Here is a 26012-nt window from a genome sequence, read left to right as displayed (position 1 = left end):
ATTTCTGAAAAAGGAAAAAAGACATGATTTTGGTAGAGATAGTGTTGAATCTGTAGTTCTTTTTTAATTATGATTGTACTTTAAGTTCTGGAGTACATGTGCAGAACATGCAGGTTTGTTACATAGGTATACACGTGCCATGGTGGTTTGCTGCACCCATCAAACCATCACCTACATTAGGTATTTCTCCTAATGTTATACCTCCCCTAGCCCCCCACCCCCTGACAGGCCCCGGTGTGTGATGCTCCCCTCCCTATGTCCATGTGTTCTCATTGTTCAACTCCCATTTATGAGTGAGAACATGTGGTATTTGATTTTCTATTCTTGTGATAGGTTGCTGAGAATGACGGTTTCCAGTTTCATCCATGTCCCTGCAAAGGATATCAACTCATCCTTTTTTATGGCTACATAGTATTCCATGGTGTATATGTGGCACGTTTTCTTTATCCAGTCTATTATTGGTGGGCATTTGGGTTGGTTCCAAGTCTTTGCTGTTGTCAATAGTGCCACAATAAACATATGTGTGCATGTGTCTTTATAGTAGAATGATTTATAAACCTTTGGGGATATACCCAGTAATGGCATTGCTGGGTCAAATGGTATTTCTAGTTCTAGATCCTTGAGGAATCGCCACACTGTCTTCCACAATGGTTGAACTAATTTACACTCCCACCAACAGTGTAAAAGTGTTCCTACTCCTCCACATCTTCTCCAGCATCTGTTGTTTCATGATCGCCATTCTTACTGGCATGAGATGGTATCTTGTTGTGGTTTTGGTTTGCGTTTCTTTAATTAGCAGTGATGATGAGCATTTTTTCTTATATCTGTTGGCTGCATAAAGGTCTTCTTTTGAGAAGTGTTTGTTCATATCCTTTGACCACTTTTTGATGGGGTTGTTTGTTTTTTGTCTTGTAAATTTAAGTTTTTTGTAGAAAGTTCATTTTTGAGGCTGTCACCTACATAACAATATTAAGTCTTGTGATGCACGAACAGAGATATCTTTCCATTTATTTAGATCTTCTTTAACTACGTTCAACAATTTTTTTAGAATACAAGTGTGACACTTTTTTGATAAACTTATTCCTAAGAATTGTATTTTTTGATGCTATTATAAATGGCATTGTTTTCTTAATTCCATTTTGTTTTATTCATTGTCACTATAAAACACAATTTGTTTTTGCATATTGATCTCATATCCTGCAAGCTTGTTAAACTCATTTATTATATCTAATAGTTTTTTAGTCAATTATTCAGGATATTCTGTTTAAATATTTTAGAGTAATCTATTTAAAAGATCATCCAAGTGGAAATAGTTTGACTTTTTTTCCTTCCAATCTGAATGCCTTTTATTTCTTTTCATTGTCTAAATGCCCTGACTAAAAGCAGCTCTAGTAGAATATTGAATGGAAGTGGCAAGAGTGTATCTCCTTGTCTTGTTCCTGTTCTTTCAGGGAAATGTATTTAGTCTTTTCCCTTTAAGTATGATGTTGGCTGTTTATTATCATGTTGAAGAAGTTTCCTTCCATTCCTGACCTGTGGAGTGTTTTTAAAATAAAAGGTTGTTGATTTTGTCAAATGCTTTTCTCAGTCTGTTGAAATGGTCATGTGGTTTTGCCTTAATTCTATTGACATGCATGTTACATGAAATAATTTTTAAATATTAAACCAACCTTGCCTTCCTGAGATAAATCCCACTTTGTATACATAAGTTTGAATTGTTACATCTTCTTGATAGATTGACACTTTTCTTTTTCTTAAATGTCCCTCTTTATCTCTAGTAACATTTGTTATTTTAAAGCATATTTTGTCAGTGTAAAGCCACTCAAGCTCTCTTAGCATAGTGTTTGTGTAATATATCTTTTCTCATTTTTTTTTTTTTTACTTTCAACCTACTGGTATCTTTGAAACTAAAATGTGACTTCTGTAGACAGTATGTAGTCCATAATTTTTTTTCTGCCTAAAAACTGGATATTTTAGATGATTTCTTGTAGCAATTCTTGATGCTGCTTTCTCCCCCTACCCCAACTCCAGGGCTTGTTGTTGCTTAATTGTTTGCTGTTTGTTTAGTGACTTGGCTGGACTATATCAGCAAAGTCTATTTCCCTGTGCAGCTTTTTATACTGATCCTCAGCCAGTGAAGCCTGGGGCATGGTTATAATACCCCTAAGCCCTTTCTCCCTTCCCCCAGAATAACAATGGTTTTAGCAGGCTTCTCTGACTTTCTTTCACTGATCTATTAAGCTTCTAGCTGGTCTGTTGTATCTATTGACATCACACTCAACTGTTAGCCTCCAGTAACTGTTGCCTGAAATGGCCTATTGTTTTCAACAATGCCTTGGGTTATAAATTACTCCACAGTCCGATCCAATTAAAGTCAGGCTCCTTTGCAGGGTAATCTTTGAGACCAGTCTTTGAGACATGTTATAGCCTCAGGAGAGCTCTTTTCAGCCATCTCTTTTTCTGGTTCTTCTGTTAAACTTCTAGTTGGTCTACTCTTTAACTTATTGCAATCATGGAGCTACTAGCTTTTCTTCCTTGCTCACAACCTAAATCTTCATTGTTTTTGACAGTGCTCTTAGGCTTGAACATCTCTATATTTTGTTCCAAATAAAGTTAGCGTACTTAGAGTTAGTTATAGAGTTCTCTGTTCTATAGCCTGTCTCCTCTCCTTGGCAGAAACTCTGTTCCACTACTCTGGAGATGGGGATAGAGATAGTAACCTACTTCTCTTGGAGTGATACCCCTGGTGTGTGAGTGGGATGCTTGACTGGGGTAGTAGCCACTGGTCATCTTGGTTTATTTCCACTGTTGTGAAAACTCAGTCTTATGAGTAAGTTGAGAGTTATTGGGGTCCAGTATTCCTAATTTGCTGTTTCTGGGGTAGATTCAGTCACATTTGCCTGCAATAGAGTCTGTTCAGCATATTGCTAGGATTGGGGTAGGGCATCAGTTTGGTTACGTATGCTGACAACCTGACTTTTCTGGGTAGAAACTGTAGTCATAAACTGGGATCTGGGATTAGAGGCAGCCCCATCCTCATGGCTACATTCATCCAGAGTAGAGTTTTTCTCACATTGAGCTGAGGGGTGGGTAGAGAAAACAGGCCGTGCCTTCAGGTCCTACCAATATTTAGAAGATTTTTTTCGATTTCTGTCTGCTCTTAGGACAATTTCCAGAGACTGGATGGTTGTTTTTGGTTTTTAATGATCTCACCAGTTATAGTTGTTTCACTAGGAAATCTATGGTGCTTCTCATGCTGTCATTCTAGAAGAGCTTCTCCCTTCTTCCCCCTTTCCCCTCACTTTTGCTGCCCTTAGTTTGCACCTCTCATGGAAGCTTTGTCTCACATACACTTTCTGGGGACCTTATACTAAGAAATCATTTTAGAAAGAATGTTCGGACATCTGTAAGAAAGTACTGCATGAGTGGAAGTGATGCCGATGGTTGATGAAGTGGGCTGCTACATCTTAACCTGGACCACAAGTTAGTAGACTGTTGCAGAGCTCAAGTTGTTCTCTTACCATCCTCCCAAGATTGGCATTTTTACTCTGAGAGGGACTGGACTATCAGCCATCAGGTGATCATAAGGCGAAACGGGTTGCCATATAGTCACAAAATTTGGAATTTTAGAGCAGGAAAGGGTTACCAGGTATGGACAGCATCTTTATTTTATAGATGAGAACACTATAAAGGCTCAAACTATAAGGCTCAAACAGGTAATTTTCCAAAGCCAATCAGATAACTAATGTCTGAGTACATAAGTCTTTTGATTCTTCGTTTTGGTCTTTCCACAAGGCACTATGTGAGACTTGCTCCCTCATTTCTTTTAAGAAAGAAAAGTACAATAAAATGCAAATAAAAATAAAACACCTATTATAAAGCAGCTTTCTATTAAAGGATATTCATATATTCTTTGAGAAAAAATAATCGACTCAATATGTGTACCCTTCTTGTAGTCCACCTGATAGTCTCATTTCAGTGACTGAATCTAATCTATTCTGGAGTCAAACTGAAGGAAAAAGAAAAAATATTCATATGTGAACTTTTAATTCTATTGCCTCACTATGAATTTGCATCTAGGTGTTAGCCCTTCTCAACCATTCCTTTCTCAATTTCCCAGTGATGTTAGCTGAGTGTGTGTGTGTGTGTGTGTGTGTGTGTGTGTGTGTGTTCGCTGGGGGGAAATCCCCTGCACTCACTAATATGAACTAAGAAAAAACAAAACACAAAGCATCTTGCAGTTTGATGTAAAAGAGATGTTGGGGTAGTATATGGATGATGTATTATTCTCATAATTTTTACTGAGTATCAGTAATCATTGCAAAAGTGTTGTATCTTATCCTAAAAGTATAAGAAATGTAATTTAAAATAAAAACTAACATTTAAGTGCCAACTACATGCCAAATTCTTTACTTGCTTTATCTCATTTAATGTTCCTAGCTACTCAATGAGGCAGATATTTTCCTCCCTGTTTCAGATAAGGAATTTCTGAAAGGTAATTAACTTCACCAAGGTCACCTGGAAACAAGTAGAAGAGCGAGAAGTAGGCTCATAAAAATTATCTCAAAATTCTTTCATCAACACTCTATGATGCTGCTTCTTTTCAACAACAACAAATGTTTTTTAAATGGAAAATCTGGATGTGCCATGGAGTTTTACAAATCCAGATATTTAGGTGTACTTATGGAACTTGTTCTTTGGCTTCCTGTTTTTTAAAAATTATAGTGTAAAGTTCATAGAGATCTGGAACTTCATTCCTTCTATGAATGACTGCTCATGGAGTCTGGTAACATGCAAAAGTTTCAGTGTTTGCTACCATCCTTGTTGTTACCACCTCGTTCTTATCCTCCTTCTTCCTCATGTATAGAGACCATATAAGACAGTTTGCTGGACAATTCTGGTTTGTGCCTATAGCTTTGCATAATTATCATTATTATTCATTCCCCAAAGTGTCCTGGTTTAGATAATTTCATGGTCACCTTAACGTTCGTAACTGAACGTGTCAAGGGTGTTGTATTGCAGGTGCCCACTAGGTGTCAGCAGTGTGACCTCCAGAGAACCCTCAGAGAAAGGATTTCATTACAAAAGTCAAATCAGAGCAAATAATTAAGTGTAGTTCCAGAGCTACCTGAAGCCTTGGTCATTCAAAACAAATAAGAGGACAGGGGGAGGAGAGAAGGAACAAGGGCAGATCAGGTAGCTCCTTCTTGGGATCTGATAGACAGGGAAGGTTTCCTTTCCTCATTAGAAGGACTCCAGTGATCTGTGGAATGAGCACTACAGTATCCTTTTAAATTTTCACCCACAAGACAAAGCCAGTATGCAGTGAAATGAGGAAATGCCTTTAAGTGAAGAGATTTTTATTCCTTTCATAAATTGCTCAAGCCATGATTGGATGGAGGTCCTCCAGGTAGCTCCATGGACTTTAACAAGTCTATTGAATAACTGCATTTGAGTTGGAAGCTGAGTTGCCTGAACACAAACGATTTAAAGAAGATTAGAAAGTGTCTACATACAGAGCTCAATAACACACTCGGAATCTTCTTGGGAGGACCCACGGACTGTACCTATATTACTTTTGACCCAGGTGGATGCAGTCACTCTCTAGAAGCCTCCCCGACTTCAGGTGTGTGGCACACATCCACACAGGGGTGTAGATAGGAGAAGCCCACAGGAATGGCTCTGCAGATGTTCGTGACTTACAGTCCTTGGAATTGTTTGCTACTGCTAGTGGCTCTTGAGTGTTCTGAAGCATCTTTTGATTTGAATGAATCTGCAAATTCCACTGCTCAGTATGCATCTAACGCTTGGTTTGCTGCTGCCAGCTCAGAGCCAGAGGAAGGGATATCTGTTTTTGAACTGGATTATGACTATGTGCAAATTCCTTATGAGGTCACTCTCTGGATACTTCTAGCATCCCTTGCAAAAATAGGTAAGTCCTTAAACACCTGGTTTGGTGAGTTATTTTTTTACATAAGATAGTGAATGTGAAAATGCCTTATAGATAATGGGCTAAGAGGATTTTAACTGTTACTGCTATTACATTAAAAATTCTCTTCCCTTCAGTCAAGGGAAAGTCATAACTGCATTTTACTAAGCTATTTAATACATTGAGATTGCTCTTTGAAATTTGAGAGCGTACTTCTGGGTACTGGGCTGTGTTGGTTTCTTCTCATTTCAGGGTGACAACCATGTGACATTGTTGACATGCAAAACTCTCAAATTCTATGCTTTAAAAATATAGAGAATAAAGCACGTAGACCTGGGCATGATGCAAGGTGGAAATTTCAGGAAACACGTAATGTTTCTTCTGCAAAATATTCTTGGCTGTGTAATTGTGGGCTTCATCAATGACCCCATTGTTTATTCTTTAAAAGCAGTGTGTGCTTCTTGCAAATTCACAGAAAGCAAAAAACAAGAAAACCATAGGCAACTTGTATTACTCAGTGATGGGATGTCGGGGCATATAAGATTATATCTGTCAGTAAAATATTAGTTTATACCTACCAAGTGGGGCCAGTGAGGCACCTCTAATTTCCTTTGTGAAATAAAGTGAATCCAAGTTAATAGATTAAATTCCAATCAAGGGATCTTTGTGTCAAAAACCAAAGAGGTGGCTATACTCTGTGACTGTTTAATCCCTAACTGCACCCCCTTATCTCTTTAAAACCAGCTTATTCTAAAGTGGAAAATTAATATAATTATCTCAAATGCTAAGCACAATGCCTCCTTTGCCTCAGCTATAAACTTTATGCTATTTGAGTATGTAGATTGCCTTATTGAGATAGAATCAATGAAACATTTTAATTCTCATTTATTTATATGTGTATATTTTCTCTAGGATGGGTGTGTAATGTGGGTTGAGCCTTGAGGTCTGGCAGTTACCTTCTGTGTGCTCTGGCTATTCACTTAGCTCCCTCCCTGTGGGTGTGGGGACACTGGTATAGGTGTCCCCTTTAGACTCTCCTTTATAGTTGCTATTCATTTTGGGCTAGTAAAGTGTGAATATTAAATAGGAATTGTTAGTTTGAAGAAGTCTTGTGCAATTTGCTTAGTGAATAAGTTACACAAAGGATCTTACTATATTTTTAAGAGGTATACGAGTAAAAATGGCTTTCCAAATGGATAACATTCTCAGTTCAGAACAGTCTAACATCTTTGTGAAATCATATGGACACTGATTGTGTTCAAGGTGATCTTACTTGGCACTTTAGTTTTCCTTTTAAAACAATATGCTAAAGATTCCGTGTTCCCTGCTCCCCACTCCACAACCTGGCTTCCTCTTCACAGAAATGGCTCAAGTCGATCTGAGTATCAGGAAACTCGTCCTGTCACTGACTAGCTAGTTGCTCTGTTTATCAGTAAACATCTAAATGCAGAAAGGCTGCATTTTGTCTTGGTTTTATGTTTGTGTAAAACCTAGCTTGTTTTGTAGAGGCATTGTATGCACCCAGATTCATTCTGTCTAGGAGTGAAGAGCACTGTGAAAATACGATTATTCATAGAACTGTTGGTTTAAATGTTCTTGATTTTCATGATGTAATTTAACATACTTTAGAAAAAAAGAGTAGGATATCAGAACACGCTTATTTGAGTACAATTTCATATTTACTAGTCTTCAAGAATTTAGATTATTTTTATATTCCATATGGACATGAGGGGTGAGGAGATAAAAAGGCCATATTTATTGAATATATACTATGTGCCAGTTACTGGGCTGGTAGTTTTATGTATAAGGGCTTGTTTACTAGGGCCAAAATAATAATGATGATGATGATTTATAATTTCAGCACTTAAGAAATTCATATGAGTTTTTAAAGATTATGTTATAAAACATGAATCAGAATAAAATTAATAATCATTATTATGATTCATTCTTTTATTCCTCATTCCATCAAGGTACATTTTCTGAGAACCCATGAAATATGTGGAAATGACCATGGTCCCTGACCTCAAGGGACTTGGTCTAATGGGGAAGATAGGTTAACTTAGTACTTATTGCCCATAGATACTCTGACAGAAAAACATCAAAACTCTCCCCCAATCCTTTTTAAAACACCCAACTATATGCACTTATAAAACAAAGATAATGTATAACAAAGATAATACAAAGCCACCTCAGACTTTGTGGTTTATCTTCTACTTCAGTTCCACATCTTAGAATACCACAGATGAATGTTTCTTGAATCTTTGGGAAGAACATAATTGTAGGGCATTCTTTGACTTTCAGACAGGACTTTTAATATTTGTGTCCATTTAAGCTCTAAGGCCTGAAACTGTAAATTTTAAATGATTGACTCTATTGTCCATCATGAAAGGGAGAAGTTTTAAAATGTGAAAGGCATGTAGCATTTCCCTTTACAGGGCCCTACTTATAGATGTGTGGCCTCTTCCTGCTACAACTGTGTAGAGAGCAACTTGGCTTAAGGCAGGTGAATGTTGGAACCATTTCAGGAAACTGGATTCCTGGAAGCAGGGCCAAACTGGGGAGCCACAGGGCCTGAGAAAATCACACTATGAGCTCTTCCACCTCCTTTATATATTGAAAAAAGTTAAGTTTGGTTAAAATAAGCACTAACTGAAGAAGAAGGAGAAGGAAAACGGTAAGGAGAAAGAGAAGAAGGAGGAGATGGATAAGGAGAAGGAGGAGGAGGAAAAAGGAAGGAGGAGGAGGAAGAGAGTAAGAAGGAGCAGCAGGAGCTGGACAAAGAGAAGATGAAGACGGAGGAGGAGGAAGAGAGTAAGAAGGAGCAGCAGGAGCTGGACAAAGAGAAGATGAAGAAGGAGGAGGAGGAAGAGAGTAAGAAGGAGCAGCAGGAGCTGGACAAAAAGAAGATGAAGAAGGAGGAGGAGAAATAGGAGGAGAAGAAGAAAGAAGTAAAATAAAGAGGAGGAAGAGGAAATGCAGAAATAAGCAGTGATTAGAAAATGATGAGTTCAGTGCTCCAGAAGAGGTGCTTACACCAACCCTGAAGCCAAATGAAAGTGGGGATGGTATTCCTTGGTGATAATTATACCCTGTTGTGTTAACTTTCTTGCTTATAGTCAATGGAGAAGTTCAAAGCCATGGTCAGGGAAGCTCATATCATCTATGGATGGGTGAATCTAACAATTCCCAAGGAGATATTTGCTGGCTCCCCATGGCCTATGGCTGGAAGTCCACTGCCTTCCTTAGGTTTGAATTCAAGGTCTTCCATTATTTGTTTCAAAATCATTTTCCAAGTCCTCTCCTGACACTTTTCCCAGTCCAAAGGTTGCTCCAGCCAGGTGGATCCCCTCAATGAATGTCAAAGATATCTGGCTGGGCCATTTCTTCCTCTCTTCTTTCACTCTTGATGTTCTCCCCACCTAAAATTTCTCCCATTCTGTCACCCAAATATGCAAATCCTCATCATTCTCCAACAACCTGTTCAATCTCTTGTCATGAAAAAGCTCCTCTGATAAACATTTAACTGTTTATTCATTCATTTATACACTCAGCAAATAAGCCAGCTGTTGTGGACAAGATGCTGTGCTAAGCATTTGGGGACATATGAAGATGTAAATCATTCTGCCTGAGTCTGGGGAGTTTCCACATTAGTAGGAGACATGAATCATGCACAAAACATAGTAGACAGGGATTATTGTTATTAGACGGAGTGAGATAAATGTTTTATTATTAGTAATTCAGAGGAAGATATGAACTCAGGAAGGAGCTAGGGAAAGCTAAGCCTCAAAGGATGAGCAGGACTTAAAGGGACCAAGGAAAAGGACAATCCAAGCAGTGACAACGGAATGAGAAGACAAGTAAGAGGCCTGCAGAGTGACAAGGCCCTTTGGCTGAATGCAGGCTACATAAAGATAGTGCCGAGTGTGTGGGAGACAGACTTGGAGAGAGCCCCGTGGTGATCTCCTGAGCTCTGATCTCTCACCATGTTTGTTGATATGTTCAATATACCCTTCATTATATACTTACATGTCATCTTCTTCTTTGTTCATGTCTTGTTTCCAAAACCTTATCAATAGTGGGAATTGCAGTTGTCTATCTCTTTGGTCTTCCACCTGGCGGTACTTAACATCGTCTTTGCACAACCAATACCCTTGGTTTACAATCCAGAAGATGCTTTGTGTGCCTTCAGAATCTTAGGTGGGAATTGAGACAATCAGAGACCCATGGTGTAGAAAAATCATCTGGCAGTAGAGTGTGGTGAGACCGGAGGTCAAGAAGACAATGCAATCATTAAGATGAGAAATGGGGAGATCCTAAATAAAGGCAGTGGCCAAAGAAATGGAGAGGAGGGGATAGATTTTAGGTGTAGTGAGTGAGAGTCATGACATAAGAAATAAATACAGAGCTGAATGCATGAAGGGTCACTCATGAGAATGCCACCTGATTTCCCTCTTCAGTGGCTGACCAGATATCAATGTCATTGGTTAAACACAGGAGACAAAATAAAGGACTTTTAATTTTTGTGTATGTGTTTGGTGAAGAGGGGAATGAGGTCAGGTAAGTTTGGAACAAGCTGAGGTTTTGGTGACTATGATAGATTCTGCATGAGCTTGAAAGCTGGGCTTGCACGAGTGCAAAAGTTTCACCCTCGTTTCTCCTTTTCCCTCATGCACCCTCGCAGGTCCCTGTAAGATAGGAAAGCAGGAAGGAGGAGGGGGGAGGGGGCAGCTGGCTGTGAATGATTCTGTGACCTGCGCCGAGCTGGGCATGTTACCTACTGATCTTATTGGCGACCCTCATGACACTACCAGTTCCTGCTACAGATGGGACGCTGAGGCTGAGATGCCAGTCAGCTTGTCCACGGTCCTGTCTGCTTGACTTTAAAAGACCTCAGGTACACCCAGACCGTTTCGTTTGCAAGCACCTAACTGTGCTCTTCGCTGTTCCGCAGGCTTCCACCTCTACCACAGGCTGCCGGGCCTCATGCCAGAGAGCTGCCTCCTCATCCTGGTGGGGGCGCTGGTGGGCGGCATCATCTTCGGCACCGACCACAAATCGCCTCCGGTCATGGACTCCAGCATCTACTTCCTGTATCTCCTGCCACCCATCGTTCTGGAGGGCGGCTACTTCATGCCCACCCGGCCCTTCTTTGAGAACATCGGCTCCATCCTGTGGTGGGCAGTACTGGGGGCCCTGATCAACGCCTTGGGCATTGGCCTCTCCCTCTACTTCATCTGCCAGGTGAAGGCCTTTGGCCTGGACGACGTCAACCTGCTGCAGAACCTGCTGTTCGGCAGCCTGATCTCCGCCGTGGACCCAGTGGCCGTGCTAGCCGTGTTTGAGGAAGCGCGCGTGAACGAGCAGCTCTACATGATGATCTTTGGGGAGGCCCTGCTCAATGATGGCATTACTGTGGTGAGATGTCATGTGCCCCCCCCGGCTTCCGGGGGAGATGAGGGTTTGGGGGGGGCGGGGGCTGGGGACCGGAGGCTGTGGAGACGGCTCCAGTGTGGCTCAGCGCAGCAGGGCAGGGATGAGCTTCAGCCCATGCGGTGTGGTCCGAGTTCTGGTGAATTTCCTTGGGATCTGCACTGCCTACATAACGGTTCACTCACACTGCTTGTCATTCACAAACCAACTAGTTTCATTAAAGAGTGGAAAAGGAGAGAGAACGTATCATTCTTGAGTTAAATGTACTTTTTCACTTAGCAAACAGAAACTGTTGCTAATGGCCCTTCTGGGGTTTCACGACCGCTAAAGCAGAAACTGATGGTTTTATTTCCTCTCCATCATCAGACCTCACTCTCATTCCCTTTATATGCATTTTTGTTTTGTTTTTAACATACCACATTAGATTAGGTTAAATAAAAGATAAGGGTCAGGGAAGAGATGACAACAGATTTGTGAAAATGTGTTAGTTTTTGTATCACTCAGTTGCAGGACTTGTATGGAAAAAAGTGAATGAGGCGTTTTTGCTTATGAGCCTTTCTGGTGGGAAACTGAGAAGAACATACAGGCTTGAGCAACACCCAGCATTAAGGCTCAGGGGATGTCTGTAGGCTGGGGGTGCTGGAATATTGAGAACTAGCCAGTCCCGTTGCTCAATTTCATTAATTACTAAAAACCTTCAGCAGTTGTTAGACAAGAAGACTTTTATACATACTTTCATATACTTTTCTTATTTTTAAATTTCTATCACAGCACATAAGTAATACTAGAATACATTTTCACTGTAAGAATCAAACAGTACAAAACTATATAGCATGAAACACAAAAGCTTCTGCTTGCCCTCACCTCCTCCTCTATGAAAGAGGCAACCACTTTCATCAGCTTGACCTTTTCCCTCCTGTATTTGTTATATGCATATACAACATTTTTGCAAATCTTTTATCATCTATGTGTGTGTGATCTGTATTTTTTAATATGAAGTGGGTGTATTTTATGTATTGCTTAGATATAACAAGTCTTTCCGTGTCTTGTTTTTTTTTTCTTTTTTTTGAGACAGAGTTTCACTCTTGTTGCCCAGGCTGGAGTGCAATGATGCAGCCTCGGCTCACTGCAACCGTGTCTGGCCCTCTTTCTATGTGTTTTCAGCTATTGCATAGTATTGCATAAATTAAATTTACAGTAACTTATTTAGCAGTTTCCTGATGAATGCGTCATTCAGGTTGTTTCCAGTGTTTCATTCTTACAAGCAATGTTGAAATGCATATTGAATATTCTTTTTTTCTGCATGCCTCTCTCTTTGCATTCGTATTTTTACGTGATGTTTTCTTAGAAGTGAAATTTCCAGTTTAAACAGTATGTACATTTAACAATTTAAAATGTGCTGCTGTTTTAATCAGCTCCTATCTGCCTCCTTGGTAAATGAGAGATTCTCACTCTAAGGTTATAGATGGCCAAACACAGACACCCAACACTGGGCAGATGAGACTGACAACAGTTTATCAGTCACCTGTACTTGCCAAGGGGAGGAGGATGCCACATGCCCCGCAGGACCACACAGAAGCTGCGCTTGGGAACGGAATGAACAACCAGGAGCTGTGGGAGGCAGGCTTCGTGGTAACAAGAGGGTGAGGTGCTTCCTGGTTCTCACAGGAGGAGATGATTGAGTTGTTGGAATAATTTTGCAGGTTGGCAGGGACCTAAGACCTTCTACTCAGGAAGAAGCAGGAACTGTGCCTGGTACCCTTGATAAGGAGGGTGGTTTGGCTGGGGCACCTTATCCAGGGATCGGTGTGGGGAGGGAAACTTGCATGTAGACCAGTTGAGGTCCTCATAATTTTGCCAAATATCGTGGCAGTACATAATATCGAACCTTAATTTCAGGCCCTGGACCACAGTTGTCAAGATTTTCCAGAAAGCCTTTATCAGCTTATACTTCCTTAGTGTGTTGCACCCATATTTTCTTATGTCTTTGACAAGGGACATTGTTTCCTTAATGTTTTCTAATGCCATGAGCAAAAAGGATTTCTCATGTTTGTTTGAATTTGCATTATAATATTGAGCAACTTTTCAGCAACTGCAAATCATGACTCTGTCACATGCTGTACATTGAAAGCTCATGTCCTTTCTGGGTTGACAAACTTAAAAAAATACTCGACACCAAGTTAAATTTAAATTTCAGATAAACAATGAATACTTTTTTTAAGTATAAGTATGTCATATCCCAATGTTTATATGCAAATGTTGCGTCTTGCTCATTTTTCTTTGGGACCACTTGCTTAAAAAAAAGATTTATAGGAATTCATTAAATTATCTTACCTTTAAACTTTTCAATGTCCCATGAAGACCAAATATTTTCTTCCATTCTATTATTTAAATTTTTTTAGATTATGGTATCTTTTACCCTATAGAAATTCTAAATTTTTATATCATGAAACCTGCTAATGACTCTTTTTTGCTCCTGCGTTTCATATTTTGCTTCCAGAGATTGTGTCTAACCAAAAGACATGCAAACATTCTGTTTTTAATTTTTTTCCCATTTACAATTTACTAATTCATTTGGCAAGCAAGATCTTTTTTTAAAAAACTTTATGCAAAAATAGTACAGAGAGGAAAAGTCCCCCTTTGAAAAATAATCTGAGCCATATCCACGGATTTCCTAAGCAAAGGAGGCCCATACATGAAGCCGGATGTCAAATCATTTATTCATAGCGAGAATCCCTAACTTTTGAGGCAAGGCACTAGAATCATCAGGCTGGTGCATTCTACCCTTGTGGGCAAGCTTCACGAAAAGCCACATTGTCAGGAAGCTGCCCGGGGAGTCTCGACTCCAGACTGTCATAGGATTCAGAGATTTCATTTCTCTGAGTCTGGTCCTCAGGCCAAGTGTTTCAGCATCACACTGGTGGGACTGATGAGTCTTCGGATGTCCAGTCCCATTTCATACCCTCTGACCCAGACTGTCTGGGAGTTGAGCCTAGAAACCTGTGTTATTAAAACCTCAGATGACCGCTGAAGTTTGAGAACTATGGATTTATTGCCTTTAGGTTGAGAGAAGCTGATATATGTTGATAAAAAATGATGATACGCCTAGAACAAGGACCTTATCCATCTCCCCAGACGACACTGGACTAGTCTCTGAGATCCCCTTTCCCCAACCCATTCCATCTATAAATACTGTCATACTTTCAGTTTTGTTACAAATGAGTAAGTGTCGTTGTCTGGGAATCCATTCCATCTCTTAAGGTAGGCCCTCTGACCCATGATGTGTCCATTTCCTAGTTCATCTCCCAGGGATAACCTTCTTTCACTCAGATCCAAGTTTTTTGGAGGTTATTTGGTTACTCTCACCCGCACTACTGACAATGTCCCGGAGGGTGTTTATCTGTGACAAGACCAGGGACACCCCTTGGAAGTCCATTCTGAAGCAATTATTCAACCTTTCCTTCATAAATTATTACAGAGGTCAAGATACTACTGGATAAATGCCATCTCTTTAATTTTCACAGCATATTCTTTATTCATCAAAATCTCAGATATAATCTACAAAAGTTCTTGCCAAGGAAGAGTCTTTATCAATTACCAAGGAAAGCATTTGACTCCTTCCTCGAGCTTCAGAATCTGACTTCCTCCTGAGTTGTCTCTAGATTTCACATGGAGAGCCAACTCCGGCTTGGTTTCTGGTTGGGGTTTGTTTGTTAGCAACATGTGTTTGACTTCCCCAGAGTTTAATTGCTTTGGGGGAGACATTTATAAGAATGATCATTTCAGGATAAAATCATAATTTTCAAGCGACCGGAGTATCTGCTGAGGACACTGTTGTGACCTCTGCTGGGTAGAGCTGCTGTTGCGTTGGCTCCGTGGGGTTGTCCACACGTCAGTCTTGGGCCACTCTGTGGTCACCCACAGCACAGTGAGTATTAAGTGTGCACTGGCACTGCTGGGTCCCTAAGTGAAACCAGAGAAGCCCCAGGGCCATATTTAGAACACAGCTGAAAAGGAACGGGTACTTGCTGCCGTCCAGTTGTATTTTGAGCTAAGGGCCTTGACCTCACCCTTTCATTGAGGAAGGAGCCTTCTTGGGGGCAGCAGTCACAAGCATGCCTTTTCGGCAAGGAGGCTGAGTCATCCAGAAGGTGGCCTGTGATTGTGGGTTACATGCGACAACGCTGCAGATCTTCATCCACGAAAGAGCTGCCTTCCCACCAAAGAGAAGGGGTTGCTCCCAACAGTCGAAATATTGATGAATCTGATTCTCCAGATCTCTTGTCCCACTTTTTTCTCCCTCTTGCTGAATATTTTAGGTTATGACATTAATCACCAGAACACACATACGCTTAATGGTAGGCAAAAGGAGGGAGACAAAACCCAGATAGCTTTAGTGTCCTCACCCGCCACTATACACAAATGGTTACAACGTGAGAAGATGGATACAAGAATTAGCTTGACCTTAGTAACTATCTCACCATGTACAGCATATATATATATATATATATATACACACACACAATATACACACACATGCACATATATATACATATATAATATATAGAAAAATATCTCATATATTTATATATTAACATATTAGCATATATAAACATCATGTTGTACAGCTTAAATATATATAATTTTTTATTTTAAAAAAAGAATGTTTCTAAAATTGCATAAACAATATCCCTAGTTAAATCTCATGGCCAAAATCACAGCAGGAAGACAGGTGCATCTACTATGTCACTTTTGCATTTATTAGTGTTTTATTAAACCCTTTGCTTTTACTAAGAGGCATGACCAAGTGCCCTTACTTCGTGAATGAAGACAATAAGGCAAAGGAGGTTAAAATAAACTGCATAAGGACACACTGCCTGAACAATGACAGAGCAGACACGGGTGTGCACAGCTCTCCCTCCTCCCAAACTTTTTCCTTTTTTCCTTACCTTTTGAATTTTCCACTCATGGAACTGGGAGGGACAAGAGAGAACCCATGTGCTACCGATGAGGAGACTGGACTTAAGTCCAGTGAGTGAAGCCAGTGTTCTTTCTGCAAAACACTATGGCTTGAGGCAACATTCTGATCCTGTTGTGCCTCCTCTTGCTGTAAAACTGGGATAATGACATTCTTCAGCTCATAGGATCACTGGAAAATTTATATTCAGCTCTTAGCAGAGTGAATGCCCAACCTGGAGTAAGCACTCAATGAATGCTGGCCATGACTTTGTATTGAAGCAGCTCCCGGACACTGTTTAGTGGTCGGCTCATTCTGAACAAGCAGCTGATTTTAAATATGGCACCACCTCACGGATGGGAGGGCGGATTGTTCTTAGATTTATAATCTGCCCTCGTTTTCTTGGATCAGCTTGCTGGATAAGCAACAAAGTGAGGCCACTAAGCTTTCTATCACCCCCAGCTCCTTATCTCCTCTACCTCATCAGAGAGGTCAAAGGCCCAGACAGGCCAGGGCTGAGGCTGGAACCCAAGCAGCCTGACTCCAGGGTGTCTCTGCTCTTGACTGCCACCCGGTACTTCCCCTTTTCCTCATCCCTCTCTCCCCTCCTACTCTTGCTCCCTCCTCTGGTGACATCTTCCTGGCTCTGGATGCCATTCTCTAGGAGGAGAGTGGGAGGGAAAGTGGAACTAAATGTTCTGAGCACTGGGCCAGTCACCTTGATGGGTGCTTCATGCCATTTTCCTTATTTAAGCCTCATGGCACCTTAATGAGGTGGTGATAGTACACAGTGGTTAAGGACAGAGACCCCCTGGACCCAGACTGTCTAGGTCCACATCTCTGTACTGACCCTTCTCGGTCCTTCAGGCCTCTTGGGTGACTTAGCAGATCGCCATGTGCCTAAGTTTCTTCACTGTTATTTTTGTTATAAAGACACAGATTCTCATAGAAGTCATTTATCTATTCATTCACTAGAGTTTATTCTATGCAGCTCAGTATCCCAGAGACAGAGTGAAAAGTCATACTCACTGCTTTGCCCAGCCAGCAATTCCCTTTGGGTGAGGCAATCAGTGGCAACAGTTTCTATCAGAGACCATTGACCTTTCATGCAGTTTGCAATTTGCCCTCTATTTATTGTGGATTCTTGCTGCTAGCATTAGATCCTATATCTCCTGATCCCTCATGCTAGAATTCCTTTGCCCTCTTCTCTTCTCATCTGTCTGTCCCTGTAGCAACGTAACTTTGCTGGCTAGTTGCCTGTTGGCTCTCTTAATTTCTCTCCATGCCATTCCCTCCTGCAGTCACAGGACTCAGCATCTAGAATGGAGCATTGCAGAGGGGGCTGAGTCAAGGGCTCTAGTGGAAGAACGAATGCAGCAGGAAGAGTGAATAATGATGAGGCGGCAAGCAGTGGGGACTAGAAGAGGTGGGCAGGGGCCATGTTGGCCCTGGGGCTGGCCTGCTGCCCAGGTCTCTGTTTCCAGTGACTGAAGCTCTCTTTCCTCAAGCCCCCAAGAGGGAGCAAACTGGGGTGATTTTCCTCACATTAACTGTCACCGCCAAACTTCAGAGTTGCTTCCTGAACCTAAACGCTAAGGGTGGGATAAAATCAGGGGCAGGCATGGGCAGAGGGAAGAGTCCCAGGGTCCTATCTTTCCCCACACCTTGTCATGCACGTGTCCTGCACCCCCGCTGTCCTGGACACAGGGCACATGAGGGTGAACCATGTATCCAGCCTATTCATTTGAGGGCAAATTTTCCTTCATGATTCCTCCTGCTTTATATTTTCCTGCCTCAAAAGGGACCCTTACTCTATTACTTCTTATTCAAAAAGTAGTAAAGCATAGCCAAGAACATGGATGGGAAGCCATATGCTTCATTGCAGGTCCTGCCTCCACTCCTTGCAAGCTGAGTGACTTCAGGTGAATCACTTACCCTCTCTAGGCCTCAGTTTCCTTTCTGTAATATGGAGATATGGTTGATGAAGGGTTAAAATGGATTGATACACGTAAAGCGTTTAAAATAGCACGTGGCACAGAGTGAGCCCCTGTGTTTGGTGTTATTCATCCAAGTCCACCTGCATGAGTACGTCTGAGCCACAGAGCTCTCCTGACACCCTAATGATGCCACATCTTCGTGTCTGTCTATCTGAACATTGCAGTCTCAGCTTTTCCTAAAGAAGAGCTGTATGTGCACTTGAACAGCATCTTGAGGGGAGAGTAGGCATCTTTTCCTTGTCTTCTTTGTATTTTCTTTCATTTTATTCTGATTCCAAGAATGGGAGCCAAGAGGAGATAGCTTTACCAAGAGACAGTTTCCTCTGTCCAAGAATATAGGGATCTCACTGTGTATGGGAGGCATGGACCTACAAGTTGCATGATCTTGGGACCCAATCCTTTTGTGCCTCAGTTTCCACATATGTAAGATGAGAATGATTAATCTGACTTCAAAGGGTGATTGTGAGGATGTTGTGAAATGAGACTCCGGATGCCTGGCACAGGGCAGGTGATACACAAATGTCTTCTTGCCCTTCCTGTGTGCCAGAGATGGGTCCACACAAGAACAACCATCTGCCATCTGCCGGGTGTCTGTCAGGCATAGAAATGGAGATTACGCCTAACCTTCAGGCAGAAAGGGCCATGCAGCCTTGATTGGTTGGCTTTGGGTGCCTTGGGAGTGAACTCCACAACCCTGCAGTCTCAGCAAGTGCTTTATCTGTGAGGCTCTCCCCTGGGGCTGCTTCTGACCTTCTGTTGGGGAGGGCAGGAGTCTGGTGCCCACCCAGCCCAGACATGGGTCCCAAAGGATTCAGGCATTTGCCTTCAGACATGCACTTTCAGCCAAAATATTTGGAGGTTTTCACGGTGAACTTCTCAGCTCACAGCTGGTGTGTGTGTGTGTGTGTGTGTGTGTCACAGGCAGAGGGAGAAGTAAACCGAGAGAGAGAGAAACAGAGAGAGAGATGCAGCAACCACTATAGCTTGTGATGAAGAGCTTGGACTTGGCTGGGGAGGTGGGAGGACCTGGGAGAAGTGAGGAGCAGATCAGTGCAGGTCCCAGTAAATGAAGGAGAGTGTTGCAGGGGGCAGAGGTTCACCGAATCTGACTCCTAACCTTCCACAACAGGCAACCCCTTTACTTCCTGCACTTGTGGAGTCTAAGCCGCAGACTCGCCCTTTAAGGAGCAGCCTGAAGGGTGTGGGCTAATCCTTGGGAGGCATGCTAAAGCAGGACAGGGCTGGAGGGGCACTGTATTATTTCATTGCAATGCCTCCCATTTGATTCATCAAACACCTGTTTGGTTCATTTTCTTCTGGCTAAATAAACAGAATGGTTGAAGTTTGAATTGTACAAATTGGCTTTCAACTAGACTACACTGTGAGCTACCTAGGAGTAATTAGAACTCACTTCAGGTCACATGCACAAGAAAAAAGAAAAAGCCTCTCGTTATCAAGTTGTCTTTTCTTTGTCAGGAGGTGGGGTTGAGCAGCTATGGAAATGGATTTGGAAGAGAAACAGGGAGAAAAGCAATGTCTCTTTAGCTTTTTAGGGAGTAATCAGAAAGAGTGCAGAAAAGCGCATGGGAGAAGTTCTCTCCCGCCAGCCTTGCTGAGTGCCTGGGATGCAGAAGCAAACAAGCTTCATCTCCTGCCTTTGAGGAGCCACAGCTATGAACACATGACTTATTTCTTTTTGTTTGTAGATTATTCCTTTTAACCATGGACCTGCTTGTTCTGTGTTTTATTAGAACCCTTTCTAGCCACAGAGAATTCCTAGGAAGTTGCATAATACATTAATAGAAATTCCTGACTTGAGAGAAAAGCGTAGAGCTTCAAGCACAGCCTGGGGACTTTCCTAGTCCTGTGGTTTTCAACAGCTGTCCCACCCCCAACAACACCCGTTCATGCATCCTTAAGGGTCTGTGGGTGTGTTGGGCTGCAGTGGGAAAAAAAACATGCCCGGTGTCACGTGAAAAACCCCATGAGTTGGCTGTTTGGGAGGTGCTGGCTGACAAATAATTTCCTTATAGCTTCCTCCATGGTTGCATAAATGGATGACATCCAGCAGAACCTGTTACACAGGCCTGGATGGGAGCACTAGATCCAGGCGATGGGTGAGGGAGGAAGCCATTGACCCTGACTCCAGGCTGAGGTCATCCATACTTTCCTCCTTACCTCCCAGGACCAGCTTTGATTGTTGGTGAGTAATAGGCTAATACCACTGAGAGAGCTGAGAGACCATGAAATCTAATTCCTTTTTTTTTTTTTTGAGACGGAGTCTCGCTCTGTTGCCCAGGCTGGAGTGCAGTGGCGCGATCTCAGCTCACTGTAAGTTCTGCCTCCCAGGTTCACGACATTCTCCTGCCTCAGCCTCCTGAGTAGCTGGGACTACAGGTGCCCACCACCACGCCCGGCTAATTTTTGTATTTTTAGTAGAGACGGGGTTTCACCGTGTTAGCCAGGATGGTCTCGATCTCCTGACCTTGTGATCCACCCACATCGGCCTCCCAAAGTGCTGGGATTACAGGCGTGAGCCACCGCGCCCGGCCTGAAATCTAATTCCTTTATGTTAACAATTAAGTTCAGTCGTGTCTGGTGGAGCCAGAGGTCCCCTGAGTTCTAATCCTCCATCCATCCATCCATCCACTCATTCATCAAAAATTATTACTGAGCTACTACTTAGGGTCAGACGCTGCTTGTTCCACTATGCCAGAGCAATCTCCCTCTCAGAAAAAGCAAATTACACAGCTAGTCTTTAGTGAGTTTAAATCTATCAGTTACAACTGATGCTTGCTTTTATGGTTAAAAGAGTTTTGAGGTTAAGTGGCTTTTAAACTACCTTTTGTATCATGCAGGTGAACTGACACTAGATGGCGAAAGATAGTCCTAAAGTCATTTGCTCCAAATTGATGTGGTGAGTGAAGGAGGAGAGGGATTTGCATAGACTGAGGGGTGGTAGACTCAGGCGGGTTCTTGGATAGCACCATGGGTGAGGAACAGGTGTTGGTGGAGGTGGATGATAGTATTAGGTTGGTTTTTAATTGTTGAGTCTTAGAAACCTACAGGCAATTGAAAGAAATTGTTCAGTAGTTATAGAAATGAAAATCTAGAGCCTGGGCCAGAGCTCAAACAAGATGCATGTTTGGAAGTCATTGGCAAGTAGGTGATAATTGCAGCTATGAACTATGGCAATCCTCCATCTTTCCTCAAGTTCAGAAGAGTTTCAAACTTTTTAAATTGAAAAAGAATTCCTTAAAGAAATGTCATTGCTGCGCCCTAGGTCAATAAACAGGATTTATTGATACACATACTTTTTTCTCCTCCTCATTACGTGTTCTGACATCCATTCAGTTCACCAGCTTGGCCTCTGTTCGCTGAACTTAGAAACAATGAATGTCCAGAGATCTCAACCCCATGAACATGGATGAACACCTTGTATAACTTCCCTATCCTGGGCTTCAGGTCTTTTTTTCCCCTCATTTAGGAGTGAGGTGAAAGAGCTTCCTCTCTTCTGCCTTTTACATTGTTATGCGAGCTTGCTAGGTAATTGCTGGTCTTCTTAGTTGGTTTCCTTTTGTGGTGGGAGAGTCAGAGAAGGTGGTTGCCAAGAAACTGCCCATGACAGAGTTTACTATGCCAGAGCTCCTTAATACAAGCTAGAAAATGAACTGGGTTCATCATTTAATTTTTTGAGTCAGGTTGTTGTCTTTATGATATTCTTTGCATTTTTCCACTATTTGGCATGCAGGAAAAATCATTTTTATTGTATTATGTTGTGACTCTTAACTTCCAATGTTTTTTTTTTTTTTTTAACTTGACAGTAAAACAAATAAAGGGTCAGAATTAGTTAGGCTTTTTGTTTTAAGAAACTGAGTTATGGCAAGCTCAAGCAGTGAAGATTAATTATAAAGATATGCAAGGCAATGAGGAAGACATAGCCCTCTGTATTAGCCCTCTAGGGCTGCTGTAATAAAATAGCAGAGATCGGGGGGCTGAAACAATCTCTGAAATATGAAAGACTTTTATTCTTTCATATTATGGAGGTTGGAAGTCCAAGAACAAGATGTGGGCAGGGTTGGTTTCTGTTGAGGCCTCATTTCTTGACTTGCAGGCAGCTACCTTCTTGCTTTGTCCTTATGTGGCCTTTCTTCTCTGTGACCCTCCCTAGTATCTCTTCATTTTCTTATAAGGACACCAATCATATTGGATTAAGGCCCCACCCTTATCATCTCATTTTAACTTAATGACCTCTTGAAAGATGCTGTCTCTATATGCAGTCACATTATCAGGTACTGGCAGTTAAACCTCAACATATAAATTTGGAGAGGGGGGCATGATTCAACCCATAGCTGACCCCTCAGGAACCCAGGAATAATAAGTGCTTTATGATGAGGTGTCACAAAGGTTCATCTAGAACCAAGCTGCTTTTAGGAACTTCAGAAGCAAAAGTTCATAGATCTTTTACCATCAGGATGAACTTGATTATGCTGTGTAATAAGCATCTCTCCAAACCTAAATAGCCAAAAACAACAAAGGCTTATTTCTTACTTGTACTACTTGCCTTTTGCTAGCCAACAGGTCTCTCCCTTCATAATGGTTACTCAAGGTCTTTAGCTTATAGAGCAGTTACCATATTGAACATTGCTGGTCACTGTGCTGGAGGAAAGAGAGATTTCTGGAGGGTCTCACCTCAGCAAGCAAATGCCCCATTCTGGAAATGACATATATCTCTTCTATTTGAAACTCTCTCTTGTAATTCTTTCTTGAGAAAAAAACAAACAAAAACTCTCAAACTCAAAAGTTGGCCAGGCATAATCAAATGGTGACAATCAACCTCAAAGAGACTAGAAGTGCAATCCTACAAGATTCCTAGAAGGGAAAGAAATATTGGATAAGCAGTACTAATAGCTACTACATTGTCATTTCAGAGCCTCATCAGGGATGCATTTGGTCGCTTGCTCACACTCTGCTGCTTTTTCAATTGAATTTTTTAATTTCTCTTCCCATTTGTACTAATGCTTTTTTTTTTTTTTTCACGTTAATGAAGAAATACCCGAGACTGGGTAATTTATAAAGAAAAAGAGGTTTCACGGACTCAAGCACCACATAGTTGGGGAGGCTTCACAATCATGGTGGAAGGCAAAGGAGGAGCAAAGCCACGTTTTACATGGTAGCAGGCAAGAGAGCGTGTACAGGGGAACTGCCATTTATAAAACCACCAGATCTCATAAGACTTATTCATTATCATGAAAACAGCATGAGAAAAACTCACCCTATGATTCAATTACCTCCCACTGGGTCCCTCCCATGACAAGTAGGGATTATGCGAGCTACAATTCAAGATGAGATTTGGGTGGGAACACAGCCAAATCATATTGTTTTACTGCTGTCCCCTCCCAAATCTCATGTCCTCACATTTCACAACCAATCATGCCTTCCCAATAGTTCCCCCAAAGTCTTAACTCATTTCAGCATTAACTCAGAAGTCCACAGTCCAAAGTCTCATCTCAGACAAGGCAAGTCCCTCCCACCTATGACCCTGTAAAATCAAAAGCAAGTTAGTTCCTTCCTAGATACAGTGGGGGTAAAGGCATTGGGTAAATACACCTGTTCCAAATGGGAGAAATTGGCCAAAATGAAGGGGCTACAGGCCCCGTGCAAGTCCAAAATCCAGAAGGGCAGTCAAATCTTAAAGCTCCAAAATGATCTCCTTTGATTCCATGTCTCACATCCAGGTCATGCTGATGCAAATAGGTTCCCATGGTCTTGGGCAGCTCTGCCCCTGTGGCTTTGCAGGGTACAGCCCCCACCTCAACCACCACCCCAGCTGCTTTCATGGGCTGGTGTTGAGGGTCTGTGGCTTTTCAAGGTACAAGCTGTCAGTGGATCTGCCATTCTGGGGTCTGGAGGCCTGTGGCCTTCTTCTCACAGCCCCACTAGGCAGCGCCCAAATGGGGAGTCTGTGTGGGGGCCCCAACTCCACATTTTCCTTCTGTACTGTCCTAGCTGAAGTTCTCCATAAGGGCCCTGCCCCTGCAGAAAACTTCAGCCTGGACATCCAGGCATTACCATACATTCTATGAAATCTAGGCAGAGGTTCCCAAACCTCAATTCTTGACTTCTGTGCACCCACAGGCCCAACACCATGTGTAAGCTGCCAAAGCTTGGAGCTTACACCCTCTGAAGCAATGACCTGAGCAGTATTTTGGCCCCTTTTAGCCACAGCTGGAGCTGAAGCAGCTGAGACACACCGCACCATGTCCTAAGGCTGCATAGGGCAGGGGGGCCCTGGCTTCAGTCCAGGAAACCATTTTTTCCCTCCTAGGCCTCCAGCCAGGTGATGGAAGGGACTGCTGTGAAGGTCTCTGATATGTCCTGGAGACCCTGGAGACATTTTCCCTATTGTCTTGGTGATTAACATTCAGCTCCTCATTACTTGTGCAAATTTCTGCTGCAGGCTTGAATTTCTCCCCAGAAAATGTTTTTTTCTTTTTTAGCTCATAGTCAGGCTGCAAATTTTCCAAACGTGTATGCTCTGCTTCCTCTTGGATGCTTTGCCTATTAGAAATTTCTTCTGCCAGGTACTGTAAATCATCTCTCTCAAGTTCAAAGTTCCACAGATTTCTAAAGCAGGGGCAAAATGCTGCCAGTCTCTTTGCTAAAACATAAAAAGTATTACCTTTATTCCAGTTCCCAATAAGTTGTTCATCTCCATCTGAGACCACCTCAGACTGGACTTTGTTGTCCATATCACTATCAGCATTTTGGCCAAAGCCATTCAACAAGTCTCTAGGAAGTTTCAAACTTTCACACACCTTCCTGTCTTCTGAGCCTTCCAAGTCTCTTGGAAGTTCCAATCTTTCTTGTCTTCTGAGCTCTTCAAATTGTTCCAAACTCTGCCTGTTACCCAGTTCCAAAGTCACTTTCACATTTTTGGGTATCCTTATAGTAGTACCCCACTCTACCTGTACCAATTTACTGCATTAGTCCATTTTCATGCTGCTATGAAGAAATATCCAAGACTGGGTAATTTATAAAGGGAAAGAGGTTTAATTGACTCACAGTTCCACATGACTGGGGAGGCCTCACAATTATGGCAGAAGGCAAAGGAGGAACAAAGTCATGTCTTACATGGTGGCAGGCAAGAGAGCATGTACAGGGAAACTGCCCTTTATAAAACCATCAGATCTTGTGAGAACTCACTCACTATCATGAAGACAGCATGGAGGTAACCATCCCCATGATTCAATTACCTCCCACCATGTCACTCCCCTAACACATAGGGATTATGGGAACTACAATTCAAGAAGAGATTTGGGTGGGGACACAGCCAAACCATATCACCACTCCAGTTAGCTTCCATATCATCCACTCAATTATCCTTTCCCTACATTTAGTTTCTATTTTTCAGTTTTTCTGTCCCACAACTCATAGTTGTTCATGGTCCCTCATTGTCCCTTAATCTATCTCATTGTATTTATCTAGTCATCCATTCCAAATCAATTATGTTTGTGACAGAAAAAACAGTTACCATAACTGCAAGCTGGGCAGAGGGTTTCACCTCAGACTACTTCCCAGACCCCAGTCTATAGATAGACTTCTTGAGGGTCTGTCTACTCTCACCCCTGAGTAGAAAGTCCCCTGTTAAAAGTAATGTAGTCAAACAAGACTAACCCTTCCTCAGATGCTATGTCAT

The 26012-nt window shown here is 42.0% G+C and overlaps 1 protein-coding gene across 1 annotated transcript in view; it reads left to right on the top strand.

The window, feature by feature from the left end:
- The first annotated feature begins 5142 nt into the window (after window positions 1-5142).
- SLC9A4 (solute carrier family 9 member A4) overlaps window positions 5143-26012 on the top strand; it is a 63112-nt gene continuing 42242 nt past the window's right edge. Inside the window, exons 1-2 of the mRNA XM_003804450.5 lie at window positions 5143-5932; window positions 10881-11344. Coding sequence (XP_003804498.1) covers window positions 5677-5932; window positions 10881-11344 — 720 coding nt within the window. The 5' untranslated portion in view covers window positions 5143-5676. The remainder of the gene's footprint in view (window positions 5933-10880; window positions 11345-26012) is intronic.

Source organism: Pan paniscus, chromosome 12, assembly GCF_029289425.2.
Source record: "Pan paniscus chromosome 12, NHGRI_mPanPan1-v2.0_pri, whole genome shotgun sequence".
NCBI classification, from domain to species: domain Eukaryota; kingdom Metazoa; phylum Chordata; class Mammalia; order Primates; family Hominidae; genus Pan; species Pan paniscus.
The sequence above is the reverse complement of the archived record's forward strand: the minus strand, read 5'-3'. Positions and strand labels throughout refer to the sequence as shown.